Consider the following 17,244-nt stretch of genomic DNA (forward strand, 5'->3'; position numbering starts at 1 on the left):
TGTCCCGCAGAGTGTGTCGGACCAGAGGGCAGAATGGAAAGAGAGCGTGTTGCAGAGGTTGCGGATAAGCCCAGAGGCAGGATTAGAGGCGTCCAGGTTGATGTTGAGCTCTCGGAGGAGAAGTTGAGAGGTAGAGGACGGGAGAGGAGAGGTCAGCCCACTCTGAGAGGAAAAGGGCAACCTGGCCAGGTGGCCTGTAGATGGTGGCCACAGTTGGAGAGAGGCCAAGAGAGAGAGAGAGAGTGCCTGCAGTCCAGGCATTTAAAAGACGAGTGGGCCTGCAGAGGGATGACAGAAGCAGGGGGTCACTCAGGAAAGACCAGAGCTATTCTACCTCAGAGGCGTAGCCAGCATTGTCTAACAAGTTGGGCCTGAAGCTAAGGTGGCTGGGCCCACCGCAGTGACATTAACATCTTTAAATGGTCACACAGTGCTGCTGAGTGGGCATTTACAGAGTTTGGGTGGGCCTCACTCGCTCAGGCCATACCCTGTCTATGCCTCTGGTCCACCTCTGGGTCAGTTGGTTCTGGGATCGGAGAGGATCTTGTAGCCATCAGGGAGGAGAGTGTCAAAACGCATGACAGAACTGGCAGTGAACCATGTCTCAGTGAGAGCAAGGGCATCCAGGTCAAGTTCTTCGAGGAGGTGATAGATGTCAGAGGAGTGTTTGACAGCAGAGCAAGAATTGAGAGCAGTGACGTGGAGTAGATTGCCACATTTGAAAGAGACTTCTGGGTTGTGGTACAGGCTTGAGGCGCACCCAGCTGAAGTGCAAGAGGGGCCCGAGAGTGGGCAGAGGTGGTATGGTATGGTATTGTTTATTTATATAGCACCTATACACAGGCAAGTGTTTCAAAGTGCTCAAGGAGGCTGGGAACATGGGGGGGGGGGAAAACAGTCGCTCAGAGCCATTGACATTCTGAGATGATAATAGTCTGCACAGGCAGAGTAAGTGCGTAAAAAAATACATTTAACAGTTTGGGAGACAGCAAATATGCCTTACGGCGATTCTGCAGATTTAACAGTACAATTAAGGGGTGAAGACCAGGGAGAACAGATGGACGATCTGCAGGTATGCTGCGTCGGATAGAGGGTCACCGGGAGGGGGACGATCAAGTGCACCCAGTCGGTTGAGACTGGGGCAAGTGCAGAGGGACCCACTCTCATGGGTTCATTTCTTAAGTGTATGGGGTGTGGGTGGGGTGTAGGGCAAGGAAGAGGAGCGAGAGAGGGAAAAAACAGAGAACTGGGTTAGCAGGGTAGAGTGAGAAAGAAGGAAGAGTAGAAGAGGAAAGTCTTGAGGATGTGGAAGCGAGGGGTCGCATCTGAGCCAGCGGGGTTCTAGTAGGAGTAGCAGGAGAAGGAAGAAAGTTGATTAGACATGGGAGATGCCTACCAAACAAGACGAGATTTGGCTGAGGGGCCTGGACCAAAATCGTACCATTCATATAGACATTAATGATGACCTTGGAGGTGTAGAAGGAGGCCAAGATGGCCTCCCACCAAGTGCCACCATTAATGGCAGAGTAAGAGATAGGAGAGAGAGCCGAGACCATATGAAGAGTCCATAGCTCTGGTGATGGAACGACAAAGAGGATGTCGAGTCTGGAGGAAGCACTGATGTAGGTATCCGCGATCGAGAGGCCTTGTTTGGAGACCAAGATGTCCCTCTTGAACTTCCTCCTTCCAGACTTGGTGAGAGGGTTAAGGTAGAAGATAGAGTAGCAGTTAGAGAAGATGTGAGAAACTGAAATCACCATAGACTGGGTGCAAAGTGAGGAGGAGGGAGTGAAAAAAGGAAGGAGAGGAGCACAGTCCCACGCCACAACACAGGAAGCACACGGGGGGCAGGAGGAGAGGGTTCACACCAGGGATCACAGCAAGGGAGTAGACAGGTGACGCACAACAGTACAACAGTAATTACAACAGTGCAACAGAAACCACAGTAGAGGGGACCTAGAAGTGAGAGAGAGCCTATTGGGCACAGATTCGCAGAGCAACAGTAAAACAGTACAGGGGGACCTAGAAGTGGGAGAAAGACAAAAGGAGCACCGATTCACAGCGCAGGAAGGGAGCAGACAGGTGGCACACAGCAATACAACAGTAACTACAAAAGTGCCACACAAACCACAGCAGAGGGGACCTAGAAGCGGGAGAAAGCCTAAAGGGGCACAGGTTCACAATGCAACAGTAACACAGTAGAAGAGCGAGAGATGCACATGAAACACAAAGTACGGCTAACCGCTAAGGGGGGCATAATGTTGGGAAAAGACAGCAAACAAAATGTCAGCAGGATTAAGTGAAGTACGCACAAAGGATGGGTAGTTTAGTAGGAAACAATAGTGGCTGCACCCCCTAGTAGTTAAAATGCTGGCGTCCTATTGATTTTGTTTGATGCTTTCTTCTCCTGTCTTTTTCAAGAGTACTGCACCTATGGACATTCTTAAATGTCATTGATCTAAAGTTTTTTTTTTGCCAGCATCAATGCAATATTTCCTAATAGTATGTGTGGCATTATTAAAGTTAGAAATCATACATTTAAAACCTATATTCAACAAATTGGTCCTGTTCTTTTAGTGTTGTTTAGCTTTACTGCGGTGGACTTGGAAACAGCATTTATAAATCAACAATTCTGGCATCTTTTGAACTTGGTTGATACCGTGATTTTTCTGGGTTTTTTCGCTTTCATTCGTGATATGAATTCGAAGGATTTTTCCACTGTAGGGACCCCAATGTGGTATGCTATTGAATGTTAAATTTGAAAGATGTGTACAATATTTGAGTTGAAGTTTTCTTTTGTTTTTAGTACTGTAATGTGATTTTGATTAAACTAAAGCAAGGAAGAAGACGATACTATCCTGCCTTAATTTATTTAAGGACAGATCTTTTTTTTTTCTCATATCATGATTTGGAAAGTGGGACATCTGGTTTGGCTATAGAGTTGTTTGTTAGCATGCAACATGTCAGTGGGTTTTGCACAGGAGTAAATAAGAGGGCTCTAAGATTTGACTGCATGTTTGCTTGCTTATTGCAGGACTTTAGTTAGTTTTGTGATCAAAGCTTTCTTCAGTCCAATCTTTGGCATGGAACATTAACCTACCCTTTCTAAAATGTTTGTCTTGATGAGATCATTTGTAAACCAGAAGATGGATATTTTATTTAAATGAACATTGTTGTAACCAGTACCCGATTTAGCCAGTGCACTCCCGACCCAGGATGAGATTTGCTTGTGTAACTGGGGGTGTTTAGACGCTTCTAGATTAACTTCATCAGCCACCTTAACATGGAAGCTATGTGTTGATACATTGGCAGTGGCTCTCTCTGGGTGCTAATAACAGTCGGGTGTCACAAAACGTGAGTGTGAATCTCCACCACACACGTTACACAGTGGGCTGCCAGCACCTCTACACATACGCCATGTTTTGATCTGTCCGACTGTCCCTGCCATTCCCCTCTTGCCCTATCCCATCCCCTCCTATCCCCACAAGAAATGTCCACTCTGCTGCCTCCACACTTAATACGCCACTCACCCCCGACTTACTGACCTTTGTTGCCCGTTGCCATGAAAATAGAAGAGACAACGTCCCTTTTCTATTTTACGTCACACATTTTGTGCCTACCTTTTTGTTTCATGGGCAATATGCTTTTGCACCATGCGCAAAACCACTTCATTGATCCAAACATCATCAGCACACCAGAGGGAGCATTTGTGCTAATGGTGTTACACCAGTGCTTGTGGGTGGGATTGGACATTAAGGGCGCACAGCCCCCTAATTGGGCATGGGTTAGCAGGACGCTAATTGCTACCCAACATGGGGTGGGGTAGGTCAATGCCATATTTATCTTTATAACATTGGATTCCTGACAGTTCCTTTTAAAACACTGCTTTGTGGGGTGCTAACGGCCTGGGACTTAACTTACAGTGCAAGGTGCTTAATAATGGGCTCTACCGGATCGGGTATTATTGCAATTAGCACCCCAGGTTTTCAATCCGGAAACCCAGGGTGCTGACAGCAGTGTATTTTGTATTAGTTAAAATACTTAACTAAGATGGCCGACGTGGAGCTGGAAGACGGGGCTCCAACCGGAGCAGTTCTTCCATTGTTATGGAGGACCAGGAGGGTGGAGCAGCGGTGCTTGCGCCGCAACAAAATAAACATGTTGAGTCGGGTAGGGAGGTGAAGAGGCAAGGGAACAGTGACCAAAGGGGGGGGGGGGAGGAAGGTGGCGGTTGGGGCACAGCCATCATGCTGCTTGGAACACAGGCTTGGATCGTGGGATTCAGCCCACATTCTAAGCAACCAGATTGGTTGGCTCCACCACCACCAGTGCAAATGGCTCGTAGAAGATTTTTCTCACTGGATTGAATGTTCTAAAAGCACTACATCCCATCGTCCTCTGACTTTACTGACCGACATTTAATATCCTCCCAATGGTTATAGGTCTAAGCAAAGAGGTAAGAACTAATAACTTACAGAGAGCTCATTAATGGACGGGTAGCCCGAGGTGTGGGCAATAATGCTATATTTTGCCTTTGAATACTTTTTCATCTTTAGATTTTAATGCAATCAAATGGGCTTTAATAGACCATTTACAGTACTGCCATATGTATACTTTTAATCCCAATCCTACCGGGAACTATTTGCCTTTATTTCTTTTATTTAACAACTACAAAGCTAAATCTTTGCGTCCATAATTTGCCCTATATTTGTTTTTATAACCTTGTTGACATTTTGAATTCATGTCTTCGCATTAAGGAAACTAAATACAGAAAGTCAATACATTTAGTAAATCTTTGAAATGTTCTCTTTCCATGTTTGTAGTCCATGAAGTGGTGTGATGAAGGAATTTATCTCCTGGCTTCACAACCGGTTGACAAATGCCAGTCCCAAGACGGCGCAGAATTGGCCCTTCAGGAGATTGAAAAGTTCTTGGACACAGGTGCAGATAACAAACTACAGGATTTGTCGAACATGTACAGAGAATATGACTCTATTCTCACAACGGAGCTGAAGGTATTGTGCGGTTAATGCATAAAATGTATAATTTACAGTTTGAGGTTCCTGGATATTACTTAATGTGATCTCACCAGTCAGCCAATCAGTAACCAATCATGTTTCCTCTGCCAATCAAGAAAAAGGATTTGAAGCAAATCCCAGTCAATGGTTTCCAGTATTTGCTTGAATCCTCATTCTTGACTAGATGGAGCAAGCCAAACCTCCTTGGTGCCTCTGCCTTGGCTCCCCTCCCTATGGGTTGCCATAGCACCCCACACCCCCCACCTCGGTTTCCCTCTGGATGCCAATCCGCTCCCCCGACTTCCTGAATGCACATGCTCCCCCAGCCTCTGTTGCGGCATCCCACAATGTGGTAGTGTTGTCCTGGCTGGTGAGTGCGGTGAAACATTGCTTTGTTTTTATGGAATGTCTGCCTAACTCCTACAGGTGCTAAAAGCATCCGCACCTCTGGGGGATGGAATTTGTAGGCATTAAAGCCTTCCTTAATTTCCTTGCTTCACTCTGAACATTAAATCGGGCTTTCCTGACACCGAAGGCCTGGGAATTCTGCCGCCACCCCTCTCAGAGCAGTAAGGCTTAAACAGTACACCAGTTATTTACCCACTCATATGTAAAGGAATAATACAAATATTTTCCTGTCAATGCAGTGTTTCTGCAAGGGAACATTCTTTGGCATAGATTTGTTATGGATCATTTTAAGCAAACCAAAAACATTAACGATCAAAGTTTTAGCCCAATAACCCAAACCTTTATATATAAAAGCACAAAGGTCAAATCTTCCACAAAATTATCATTACAATTTTATGGCAAACCTTACCCAATTTACTATATTTACCTTAAGATGTGCCTACTTTAGAAGTACATTTCATTTACTACTGTGAAATATTTTCAGTGTCTGCAATGTAATTTTTTAAAGGTCACACCTTTTTTTGCTGCTGGCAACTTGAGTTTCTTCGCCAGGTAGGCTGAAGTGTTTTTTGGCGGGATTGCTTTAAAGCAGAAGTGGGCTATTTTTGAGGATGATGCATCCTTGTAGCAGAAGCCAATATAAAGTTCTCAAAACTGGGTTGCTGTAGGCAAATTACGCCATGCTAGTAATACATTGTGAAGTTGTGTGGTGGACTTCTTCCATAGGTGCCAGGGTGGCTGTTGGGATGCCTCTCAGGAAGACAATTCCGTTGTCAGTGGTGGGAGGGAATTAAGGATAGTGTTTTTTAAAAATGTCCAGTGCCTAGGAAAGGCTCCATTTGACAATTGAGTAAGAGTTAGCGTTATGGTGTTCGAGTTGTCCTGATGACATAAGTAATTGTGTGAGGTTGCTTTTAATGGCGAAGCCAAGAGACTCCTCATGGTGTGCAAAGATGGATGATAACCTGTTGGGTTGCACTGCTGCCAGTTGTTTCAGGAGTTGTGCTCACTTAGCGGGGTTACATACTAGCACTTGACATCAGTTTTTACATGATGCAAAGGTGGCCTTTGAGTTGATGGATGTCAATGATAGATGATATCTTCAGGTACATTCTTGTCTGGATATTGATGTATTTTGATTTTGTGGTGGAGTTCCCGTAAAGGTTCCATGAAAAGATTGAAAATGATTGGTGCAAGTATGGAACCTTGGGAGATGCCTCAGATGACAGAATGGTTGAGATCGAACAATCATCTGGATGAACTGATTGTAGCGGTTTATTGAGAGGCCACCCTGAACACTGGGAGTTCCCCCCCCCCCCATCTAGGTGTCGCACAATAAACAGTTGTCCGTTCTTTATTCAGCCCTATTTCTGATGCATATCATGCCCCTAAAATCCCTCCCCCTGAGGTACCAATGAGCCAAGAACCAGGCTGGTGTACAGAAAATATTTGTTTTTATTGGGATGATGGGTAATAGAAAATCGCACTAAAACGTCACCCACCACTTTATCCGTGGCACAATACAGTAAACTTCTCTCTATATAAACAGCTCACACAATTAGGTTAATTCACAAAATGTTACTTTATATACATTTAAAAATAAATGATCTTCAACACTGGTCCCTGGATAACAACACTGTACAATTGTGGTTTTCCTGCCCACTTAAAAGGCTAGCAATGAATAAGCCCAGGGTGATTTAGCAGTGGACTTTTCAGACCTCCCTACTTTAATCTGTGTTGGGGAAATCTGACCGAAAAAGTTGGATGATTTAAGAATTTGTGATTTCAGACCCCCCTCCACTTAGAGACCTGTGTTGGGGAAGCTGAACAGAAAGATTACCCAACCCAATTAAATTACAGTATATAGTATTCATTGCACACTGGGAATGAAATTTGCTCATTTGGAATTTTAACAAAAATCACCCCATGGTGTTCTGCCATGGGGAATTAATTAAATTAATAGTTTTAGTTAAATAGTCTAAGAATCTACACAGTTTTGCCCCCACCCACTATAAAGGGAAAGGCTTTAATGCAAGCAGATTCCAACACCTTTGGGTTCAATTGGCTCAATTATACTCCCACTGAAAGCCTCCGTTTAAAGTCCAGGAAAGCCAGCTGCATTGCAGGTCCCTCTTGGAGAACAGGGAAGGGGTCTGGTCACTCCACTTTCAAGCATGGCCCCCAGCCCTACGCCATAGGGCCCCGTCAGCTTTATTTCTTTTAGGCCTCCCCTGCAATAGACCGCTTCACCCAGATGCATTGCTCAGCAGTCTCCTCTGGTGTTTCCTTGTGGCTGTTAGATGGTACATTTCAGCAGCTCTGTCCCTTTCTTAGTGCATCCACTTTATATGGCAGTGATGACACCATCAAGATGTCAATTTTGAGCAGTGGCCTGCAAGAGTTCCCGCTACCAGGATTGGACAGTTATCCTCTCTATGCTAAGAACAGTCTCTCTTTATGGATTGCTTTAGGAGCAGAAATATGGCCACTTCCATTTGGAATCCCCTTTTATTCCGATGTCAACTTTTTGGCAAAAATCTAGGTGTGTCAAAAACAGTTATTTACTAGTAATTGCAATAATGTCTATATTTTCCGATTCAGCTAATCATGGGGAATTTAATAAAATGACAGCCAAGTCTGCACCATGTTGAATGGTTGTTTTGGCTATTTTCTGCCATTTATACAAAAACAATAGTTGGGAGCATGTAATTTACTCCTGACATTGCTAATTTTACACTACACCAGTTCACCAATTCTTAAATTCAGGAACTTTTCAGATCATCCAGAAACCCATTTTAGATGGCTGTTACACTTCCCTGAGTCGCAGGTGGATACATTTTATTTCACACACACACAATCAGTGCAGTATGACTTTTGGTTGGTGAGAAAAAGGCCTACACTTAAGGGGGAATCTTCATGTGTGCAAATATGAGTTTCCCTTCGTCCAGGCCACTTGTCACTCTTGGCCATGGTCTTTAATAGTCTCTTTTTTGGTTGAAGTGTGTTGCAGATCGTAAATACCTCGGATCTTGGCAACAAAGAGATTCCCCTCACCCCCACATTCCTATCATTCACCGGCTAGAGTCATTTGCTTGCTCCGAACTGCCTTCAGAGACAGCAGGTCTAGGGAAACTTGATTTTCGACACCCTTTGGGGAACATTTTATTGCAGTTGCGATGTGATGTGCTTTTGCAATCTGCACTCGGATTACATTTTTGTTTTAGCCTTCTCTGGATTTCCCTTGCAGAAAGACACCCGCATAGTCTGCCTAAATAGGCCCAATGTTTCAGCATGCAGGTTTCTGAATGCTGGCAGGTCGGTTTTGCAGCGGGCCCTTCAGTTCCATTGGTTTGGGGTCTTTGATTTCACCCTACATGATGCTTGATGGTGAGGTACAAGTGAAACAGTGTATTAATAAATGTTTTGAAACCATGCTGTTGGCAAGGATGTAAAAGTGGTCTATAGTTGCTATTCCTTTGAATTCTCAAATGTTTCATGCTTCCAATCCTTAAGTAAAGTAGACACCTCTTTTGTCATATGGATCCTCAAATATTTGAGAAGATTGTGTTTCCATATTGTTAGAAGACAACCGTTTAAAGCTCATTGACACTTGCACTCTAACTCTTGTATCCTTCACAGGGGTCTACCTTTTTCTGTACTTTAACTTTTACAGCAGCAGCTTTCAATACGGTTTACCATCCCACCCTTCTTCCTACTCTGGCTTCTTTATTTTTTTGGGTTCTGTCCTCCAGTTGTTCCCTTCCTATCTTTCTGGTCGCCCCTTTTCGGTTTCCTAGGCTGGTCAAACCTTTTCTCTCTGCCCCCATCATTATGGTGTCTCCCAGGACTCTGTACATGGTCCACCCCTCTTCTCTTTTTCTAATGCTCCTTTATTTGACTTTTCCTTATTCAATGTGTCCTGCTACTTTATTACGCCAATGATTCCCAGATCTTTCTATCCTTCACTTCTTTCACTGACTCTCTCCACTACCAGTCTTTCAGTTGTCCAAACTTGTAGGAACCAACATTTACTCCATCTTAATCAGACCAAAACGGAAGTTCTTTTCTTTCCTGCCTCTCTCCTCTCTCCCCCTAACCTACTCTTTCCCCCTTTCCTCCTCCCCTTCTCCACCTCTGCTGGCAATCTAGATGTAACTTTTGATTCCTCCCTTTCTTTTTCTACACATATTTGTAACAAGTCTCGCATTGTAATTGTACTTGTGTTATTCTTTTTGTTGTTTGTGCACTGCTTTGACAAAAGTGCTACATAAGTTAAAAAAAACTCTGCTGTGAATAGCTGGGAACTGGAATAGTTAATTTTCCTAGAGGCACGTGAAGGAAAGTTGCAAGTCTATTAACAACACAGAGAACTAAAATAACACACAATAACTGTTTACACTGATTTAACAGTAGTGATAAAATAAAATCTCTAGAAAGTGAGACGAAACTGCACTACTTTACCCACTCCACCTACCCTGACAGTATGTGCCAGCCTTATAATTCACTTCCATCACAGAAGTAACTAATGTTTTAATAATGCTGCTGACAAGAAGCATAATGTCATGAGAACAGTGCTCAAGGGAAAATGTAGGTATGATTCATGCAATTGAGCTTCCCTTAATATTGCCTGGTTTGGAACTACAATTTCAATTTTGCTAGTCACCATTTGGAATTAACGTTCAGTATCAGATAATCTTTGAAGTCCATGGTAGACGTAGACGTAGTGACTTACCCATTCTCACTAGCTGCTCATGTTTTGGGCGTGAATACAAGCTCTGAGATCCTCCTCACTGAGATCCCCACTCCCACAAACCCTCACTCAGCACGAGACCTCATTCGGGAAACTCCAGAAATGCTGGGTAAGACAGAGCTGGTGCGTTTTGCAGTATCCTGGTCTTTTGCTTAGTAAATACCAAACTGGAGACCCACTAATGGAGATGCAGGAGGACTATCAATACAAGAAGCATCAACGGGAATGGAACTGATTTGATAGACAAGTAAAGGGCAGCACTGGCGTGGGATTACAAGAAGAAATACAGATGTGACAAAACCCATGACCACGCAACCTGCAGAGACCACACGTCCTCTTCATTACCATGCAACCCAGAATTCGGGGCTCAGTCTGTCACAAAAGTAGGTGCAGAAACAAGGCTAAGAAAATCAATGTAATCACACATTATGAATACCCGGTTTATCTCCTCTCGTTCCGGGTGCCTCTTTTGTGTTGTGGATAAGTCTAATCAAACCAGAGCATGTGGTTATTTAAGCAGCCTAAGTAAGAGGCTGCTGCTTATGTTTGATTTATTTAAGAATTGGAAATAAATTACTGTACATGATCCAGAATTATAATTTATTTGAATTGTTTTGTTTGATTATGTTGGAAAGACGTATTGCTATATAGAACCAATCCCCTTTTCCCTTCTATCACTTTCTAGCTTTAAAACGTGAGTGCTATACTCGTGGTTGTGACTAATGAGTGTTCTGATGCAACAGGAACTTCACTACACGTTGTAAACCACAGGCTTTTTTTTTTATTTGCCATTTATTTTTGCAAATGTTAGTACGCATTTTTTTTTTTTTGCAACTTGTATTTATTAGTTTTACATAAATAAAACAGAATATACAACATTGAAACATTATAACTTTCCCTTCTCCCTCCCTTCGGATCGGATGAATCATATTGTCCTGTGTTCTTATTATGCGTTGAAAAGGTCTGATACTTTGATATTATGGGGGCACCATTGTTCCATAAAGTCTGACTGGAGATATTGCAAGGTCCCTTCCCACGCTTTTACAAATTTGTCTCCAGTGCCTTGAATTTTGTGGGTGATTTTCTCCATTGTTATATGGGTCCAAACCTTCTGTAGCCATGTATAGATCAGGGGGGGGTATTCTTATTTTTCCAATTTTGTGCTATGGTGGTCCATGCCGCTATGAGTAGTCCCATAAAGCTTCTCCATTGTGATTTGCGGTATAGCCTTGCAGTATCATCTCTTATTCCGCAGAGCCACACCTCCTCCCCCATCAACCGCACCTCCGGGAACATTTTGCCAATTTCGCTTTTCACTTCTTCCCAAAAGGGTATTATGCCTTTGCAGTCCCACCATATGTGTCTCCATGTTCCCACTTCATCACAACCTCTCCAGCATTGGTTTGTTGTGTTTGGGTACATTGTGTGGAGCCTCTCTGGAGTGTAATGCCACTGAGTCATAATTTTGATCCACATCTCCCTAGTTTGTGCCGAACGGGTCATTCTGGGGATCTGTTTCCATAGGTCTTCCCATTGTCCATTCGTTGGTTCCTTCCCTAATGTTTTGCCCCATTTAATTCTGTATGACCATTTAATGCTTTCCACTTGCGAGTTTATGTATTTGTACCCACTTTTTTTCCCCCGTGTTGGAGATGATGTATGTCTCGAATCCTGTAAGGTCCCTGGTTGCTGCTTCAGTGATAATCAGGGAGTTTAGCCAGTGTTTTAGCTGCTCGTACCTATATCTATCACTTTTGGGGATATTCATGCCTACAAAGCAGGATTCAAGGGAAATGATTTCCTTATCTGCGAACATCTCGCCTAGTTTAGTAATGCCCACCCAGTTATCATATGCCCCTTGTTCCATCCCCGGTGGAAATTGTGGATTTCTGCAAATGGGCGTAAAGGGTCCTAATGCTGTGGTCATTATGCCTTTTCGTGTTTGGTAGTCCCATGCTTCCAAGGTGGTCTTCATAAATTCGCTTATCCCTAAGTTTTCATGTCTGTGTTGCCTCTGTTTCCAGTTGAGTTCTACCAGTGGGGTCCTCGCTACTGCTCGGTCTTGTTTGGCCCATATCTGCTGCGGATTCTCCCCCACCCATTCCCTCAGGACTTTAAGCTGTGCTGCCTGGTAGAATTTTTTGAAATGGGGGAGCGCCATCCCTCCTTCTCAGGTTGGGGCTGTGAGGACCATCCTGGCTATTCTAGGCGTTTTCCCCTTCCATACAAAGGATGATACCACTTTTGTTAATGTTTTGAAGAACGTGTCTGGGACACCTACCGGGAGAGCCTGAAAATAATAAAGTACCCTTGGGAGGATGGTCATCCTGACAGATTGAATTCTACCCCACCAGGATATCTGTAGTGGGTTCCATCTGCCTAATTCCCTTCGGATGTTTGTAATTAGTGGCGGGTAGTTTTCCCCATAGAATTGCTCTATTTTTTGGGGTACAATTATTCCCAGATAATTTATACCTCTCTGTACGATCTTAAGGTCCAGTAGTTTTGCTTCCCTTTCTATGTTTGCTCTATCCCCAGCCAGAATCAGGATCTCTGATTTTTTCCTATTAATTTTTAGGCCAGAGATGGCCCCGTAAATTTCCAGTTCTCTCACTGCAACTGATAATGTGGATTCTGGGTCCTCTAGGGTTATTAACATATCATCCGCATACGCGATCACTTTGTGTTGCTGACCTGCCATATCTATCCCTTTAATGAGTATTGATTCCTGTATTTTAATTAGGAGGGGTTCTAAGAACAGGGCGTACAGCAGTGGTGAAAGGGGGCATCCCTGTTTCGTTCCTCTTGATATCTTCACCATGTTCGTAACCTCGCCATTAATGACTATTCTACTGGATGGGGTATTGTAATTCGCTCTAATGTATGCAATATATTGGTCCCCAAACCACATTCGCTCCAGAATTTTGAAAAGAATTGACCACTCCACCCTGTCAAAAGCTTTCTCGGCATCTACCGACAGTAGTATCGCTGGGGTGTGGGTTATACCTATTTTTTACACTAAATGGGCTAGCCTCCTTGTGTTGTCGTGGGTCTGTCTGCCGGGAATAAAGCCTGATTGATCTTCACTAATCAGTTTTGGGAGGAGCGGGGATAATCTTGTTGCCAGAATTTTCGTATAAATTTTTGCATCTAGATTAATTAGGGAGATTGGTCTATATGATGCTGGGCTATTTGGATCTTTACCTGGTTTGTGGAACAGCAGTACCTTCGCTTCATTCATGGTGGGGGGTCACATTACCGCTATTCTTGCAGGAATTCAGGAGCCTTGTTAGGATTGGGGTCAAGATGTCTGCATATTTTTTATAAAATGGGGCCGTAAACCCATCTGAGCCTGGGGCTTTATTACTCGGAAGTCCTTTTATGGCTTTACTGACTTCCTCTTCACTGATATGGGTCTCTAGCGATTGTTTGTCCTCTTCTGAAATTTTTGGGAGCTTTAGGGCTTCTAGGTATGAGACTTGGGCGTTTGCATCGGGGAATTCTGTGGAGTAGAGAGTTTGATAGTATTGCCTCAATGCTTCCCCCATGTCGCGTGTGCGTGTTTGGAGGTCACCCTTCGCATCATATATGGCCTTAATCGTTGTTTCTTTCTGCTTTACCCTTATTTGTCTCGCCAGGAGTCTGTCTGCTTTGTTCGCTCTCATGTAATATCTCTGTTTCAGATAGAGTAGGTTCTTCTCTGCACCCTTCGTGCGTAGCATCTCTAGTTGACCCTGTGTATGTTTCAGTGATTTTTTCAGTGTCTTAGTGGGGTGTGTCAGTAATTTCGCTTGGATATCTTCAATTGTATTTTCCAGCTCTTTTTCCCATTGAAACCTTTGTTTATCTCTTGTGATTTTCAACGCTATGATTTTCCCCCTCAGGACTGCTTTAAACGCGTCCCAGACTGCGCTCATTGCGACCTCCCCGGTGTCATTTTGTATGAAGTATTCCTCTATCATTTCCCTTATGGACTCCCCTGTAGTTGGGTCCAAGAGCAACTCCTGCGGAAGCTTCCACCTCCAGAGCCCATTCTTCCTCCCTGGGAGAGTCACTTCTAACCATAGCGGGGCATGGTCCGAGAGAGCTATTGTGCCTTTATCAAGCCCGTGTATCTTTCCCAGTAGGCCCACCGAGACCCAGAAGTAGTCAATCCTGGACATGGTGTTGTAGACATGTGAGAAGTATGTGTACCCCCTCTGTTCGCCCTTCAGTTCCCTCCAGACAACATTCAGGGCCAACTGGTCCATTTGTTGTCTCAGACGTTTTGATGGCGCCCCCTGGCCATGTGTGTTCCCTGTACTCCTATCTAGATGTGGGTTCCATGCCATATTAAGATCTCCTCCCAAAATCACTTCCCCTTTAGCATATTCTTCTAATTTCGATAGCACCTCTCTGAGAAAGCCATCCTGTCCCTGATTGGGTGCATATATTGAGGCGAGTGTTATGCGATATCCTTCGATTATTACATTGGCGAAGGCATATCTCCCTTCTTTATCTAAGCTTGTATCTAGCAGTTTAGTGTCCTTTCCTGCTTTCGCCGCAATCGGCACCCCAGCTTTTTTCTCAGTTGCCGTCGCCAGCGCCCAAATATTGTATCCTTTTATCTGTATTTTCTGTTTATCCCTTGTTCTAATATGGGTTTCCTGGAGAAGTAGTATATCTGCATTCCCCCTATTGAACTGTTTCTCCAGCTTCGCCCTTTTTGTTGGGTGATTCATGCCCCTAATATTGTAGGACAATACGCGTATCATCCCCATTGCGTTATGATTAAGTGCCGTTGCATCGGGTCCCCTTCTGTTCTTGTTTCATTCCTTTGGTCCCTCCGATCCCTTCCCCTCCCTTGAACTACCCCAACCCCCAAACTTTGAACATTAAACCAACCAAACTGTCCCCCGAGTAGGGCGAGGGTTCCTATTGATCCCAGGGCGTTGCGCCCTTTGCTCCCTGCCCTCCATACCCTCGGGGGGGTCTGTTATGGGGAGTCCTAAGCACCATTGACCCATTGACCCATTGGTCTTCGCTGAGTCCCAGACCGTCGGTTCGAAACCCGACCGCCATCTGTGTGTTGTCCGTTCCGCTCCGCCCTCCTCCCTCACCCCGACCGGGTTTCAACCGCTACCTTTCCGTGTCCATTCCCCAATATTGTGTCTTCCTGGGTTCTTCATGTTACTTTTCTCTGGGTCTCCCTCCCTGTGTTAGCCTTCTTTTGCTTGTTGGTTTCCCAGCCCATTGGTCTTCTCGTTCGATCTCTCTTGTTTGAGGTCTCCCCCCGTTCCATCTCTTCATCCTGGAGGCCCATAGTGCTAAGGCCTTCTTCCACCGTGGTTACTCTTCTCTGTTTTCCTTCCCACGTAAATAGCAGGCCAAATGGGAAGGTCCATTTGTAACTTTTTTGTTTTTCTACTAATACTTTCACCAGTGGGGACATTGCTCTTCTTTTTTGGAGGGTTATTTGAGCAAGGTCCTGATACAATTGGATATCTTGCCCATTCATTTTAATATGCTCCATTTCCCTGGCTCTTCTGAGGATCTGTTCTTTCTGCGGGTAAGAGGAGAGAACCACCAGGACATCGCGTGGTCTTTCTCCTGGTGCCCCAGATCTTTTCGGTCCTCCCCTGTGGATTCTGTCTACTCCGATTTCATCCGTGTCTTGTGTTCCCAGTATGTCTCTGAATACCTCCTTTACCGCTTCTTTCAGATCTTTGTCTAGCACTGATTCTGCCATGTTCTTGATTCGAATGTTGGAGCGTCTAGAGCGGTTCTCCAGATCCTCACATTGTATCTCCAAGTTGTGAGTGAGTGTCACCAAGTGCTCTTGCGTTTCGCTTGTTTGTCTTGTGTCTTCTTCAAGACTTTGCACAGTTTTTTCCACTATGTCCGTTCTTTCTTCTAGGTTGTTAATATCTATTCTCATGTCTTGAACCACTTGTTTCATTTCATTCTTCATGGTTGCAAATTGTTCTTGAACTGTAGACATGAATTTTTCTTGCAGGTCCATGAACCAGGTTTGCATGTCCTCCCTAGTCAAAGGTTGTTGTTGCTGGGATAATTATTCTGCTTCCCCCATGGGCTCTCCCTGGGTTCTCCCTCTCGGTTGCGATGTCCCCTCTGTTGACCACATTTGCAGTATATCCGCACCTTGTTTTGCAGGTTGGGGGGTCTGTTGGATGGGGTTCCCTTTTCCTTTTGCTCTAGACATGGTAGAGTGTTCCGTCCGCTTGTCTATGGGGCTTCTGCGCCCTTGTGTAGCCCTCAGGTGGGCCCTCTACCCGTTCCTGTCCTCTGAAATGTTCTTGTGCACGTGGGGTTCTTGCTTTAGGAGGTCGTGCTGTCTGTCTTTCTGCTTCTCCCCCCTTCGTCTCTCTGTGCCAATATGCTGAAGGCTGTTGCATGTTTCTCCTTAATCGGTTTCCCCCACGGTTGCGGGGAAGGAGGCCTCTCCTTGAATCCGACCTGGTGGGGGGGGGGGTCTTGCGTAGTGTATTCTTTCGGGCTGGGGGGGGGAAGCCCCGATCGACTTGATGCCGGAGTGTATTCGCCTTAGAGGGTTTTTTTTTTCCTTTCTTCCTCCCCCTTTTATTTTTTATATGTCCATATAGCTTACGTGCTTTTTGGGTCCCCCCCCGTGGGGTAACCGAGCGTGGGAGGGTGTTTAATTTTCTCCCCCAGGTTGGCTCACCTTCACTTCTTCATGCACATGTTTCAGGGCGGCCCCCGCTTCTCCTCTCCAGCGGACCGTCCTGATCGCGCTGCCTTCTCCTGAAGCCTCACCACTTTCCTGGCCGCAGCAACTGTGCTCTCCACCGCTCCCGATCTCCCGATGCCGGGTGGGGTAGGGAGGGGCGGTCCCTCCACTCGGGGTTCCACTGAGCCCCCGATCCAGCCTCCTCGCTGGCCGCCGCCTCACGGTCTCCTTGTGCCGCGCCGTGTGGTCCTCAGAGGCGCGGGAGAGTCTCCTTCAGCTCTGATGAGGGAGGGGCCAGTCTGCTTTCTCCTCGTATTCGCCCTGCGGCTGCTCCGGCGCCGGTTCCTCGCTGGGGGGGGAGAAATGGGGGGGGGGGGGGA

General features: G+C 45.2%; 1 protein-coding gene across 13 annotated transcripts in view; it reads left to right on the top strand.

Annotated features, from left to right (window-relative positions):
• MCF2L (MCF.2 cell line derived transforming sequence like) overlaps window positions 1-17,244 on the top strand; it is an 892,749-nt gene that overhangs the window by 678,779 nt on the left and 196,726 nt on the right. For all 13 annotated transcript variants that reach the window (XM_069637167.1, XM_069637165.1, XM_069637161.1 and 10 more), the window contains one exon: window positions 4,824-5,015. In XM_069637167.1, coding sequence (XP_069493268.1) covers window positions 4,824-5,015 — 192 coding nt within the window. The remainder of the gene's footprint in view (window positions 1-4,823; window positions 5,016-17,244) is intronic.

This window comes from Ambystoma mexicanum, chromosome 7p, assembly GCF_040938575.1.
Source record: "Ambystoma mexicanum isolate Mex_15411 chromosome 7p, UKY_AmexF1_1, whole genome shotgun sequence".
NCBI classification, from domain to species: Eukaryota; Metazoa; Chordata; class Amphibia; order Caudata; family Ambystomatidae; genus Ambystoma; species Ambystoma mexicanum.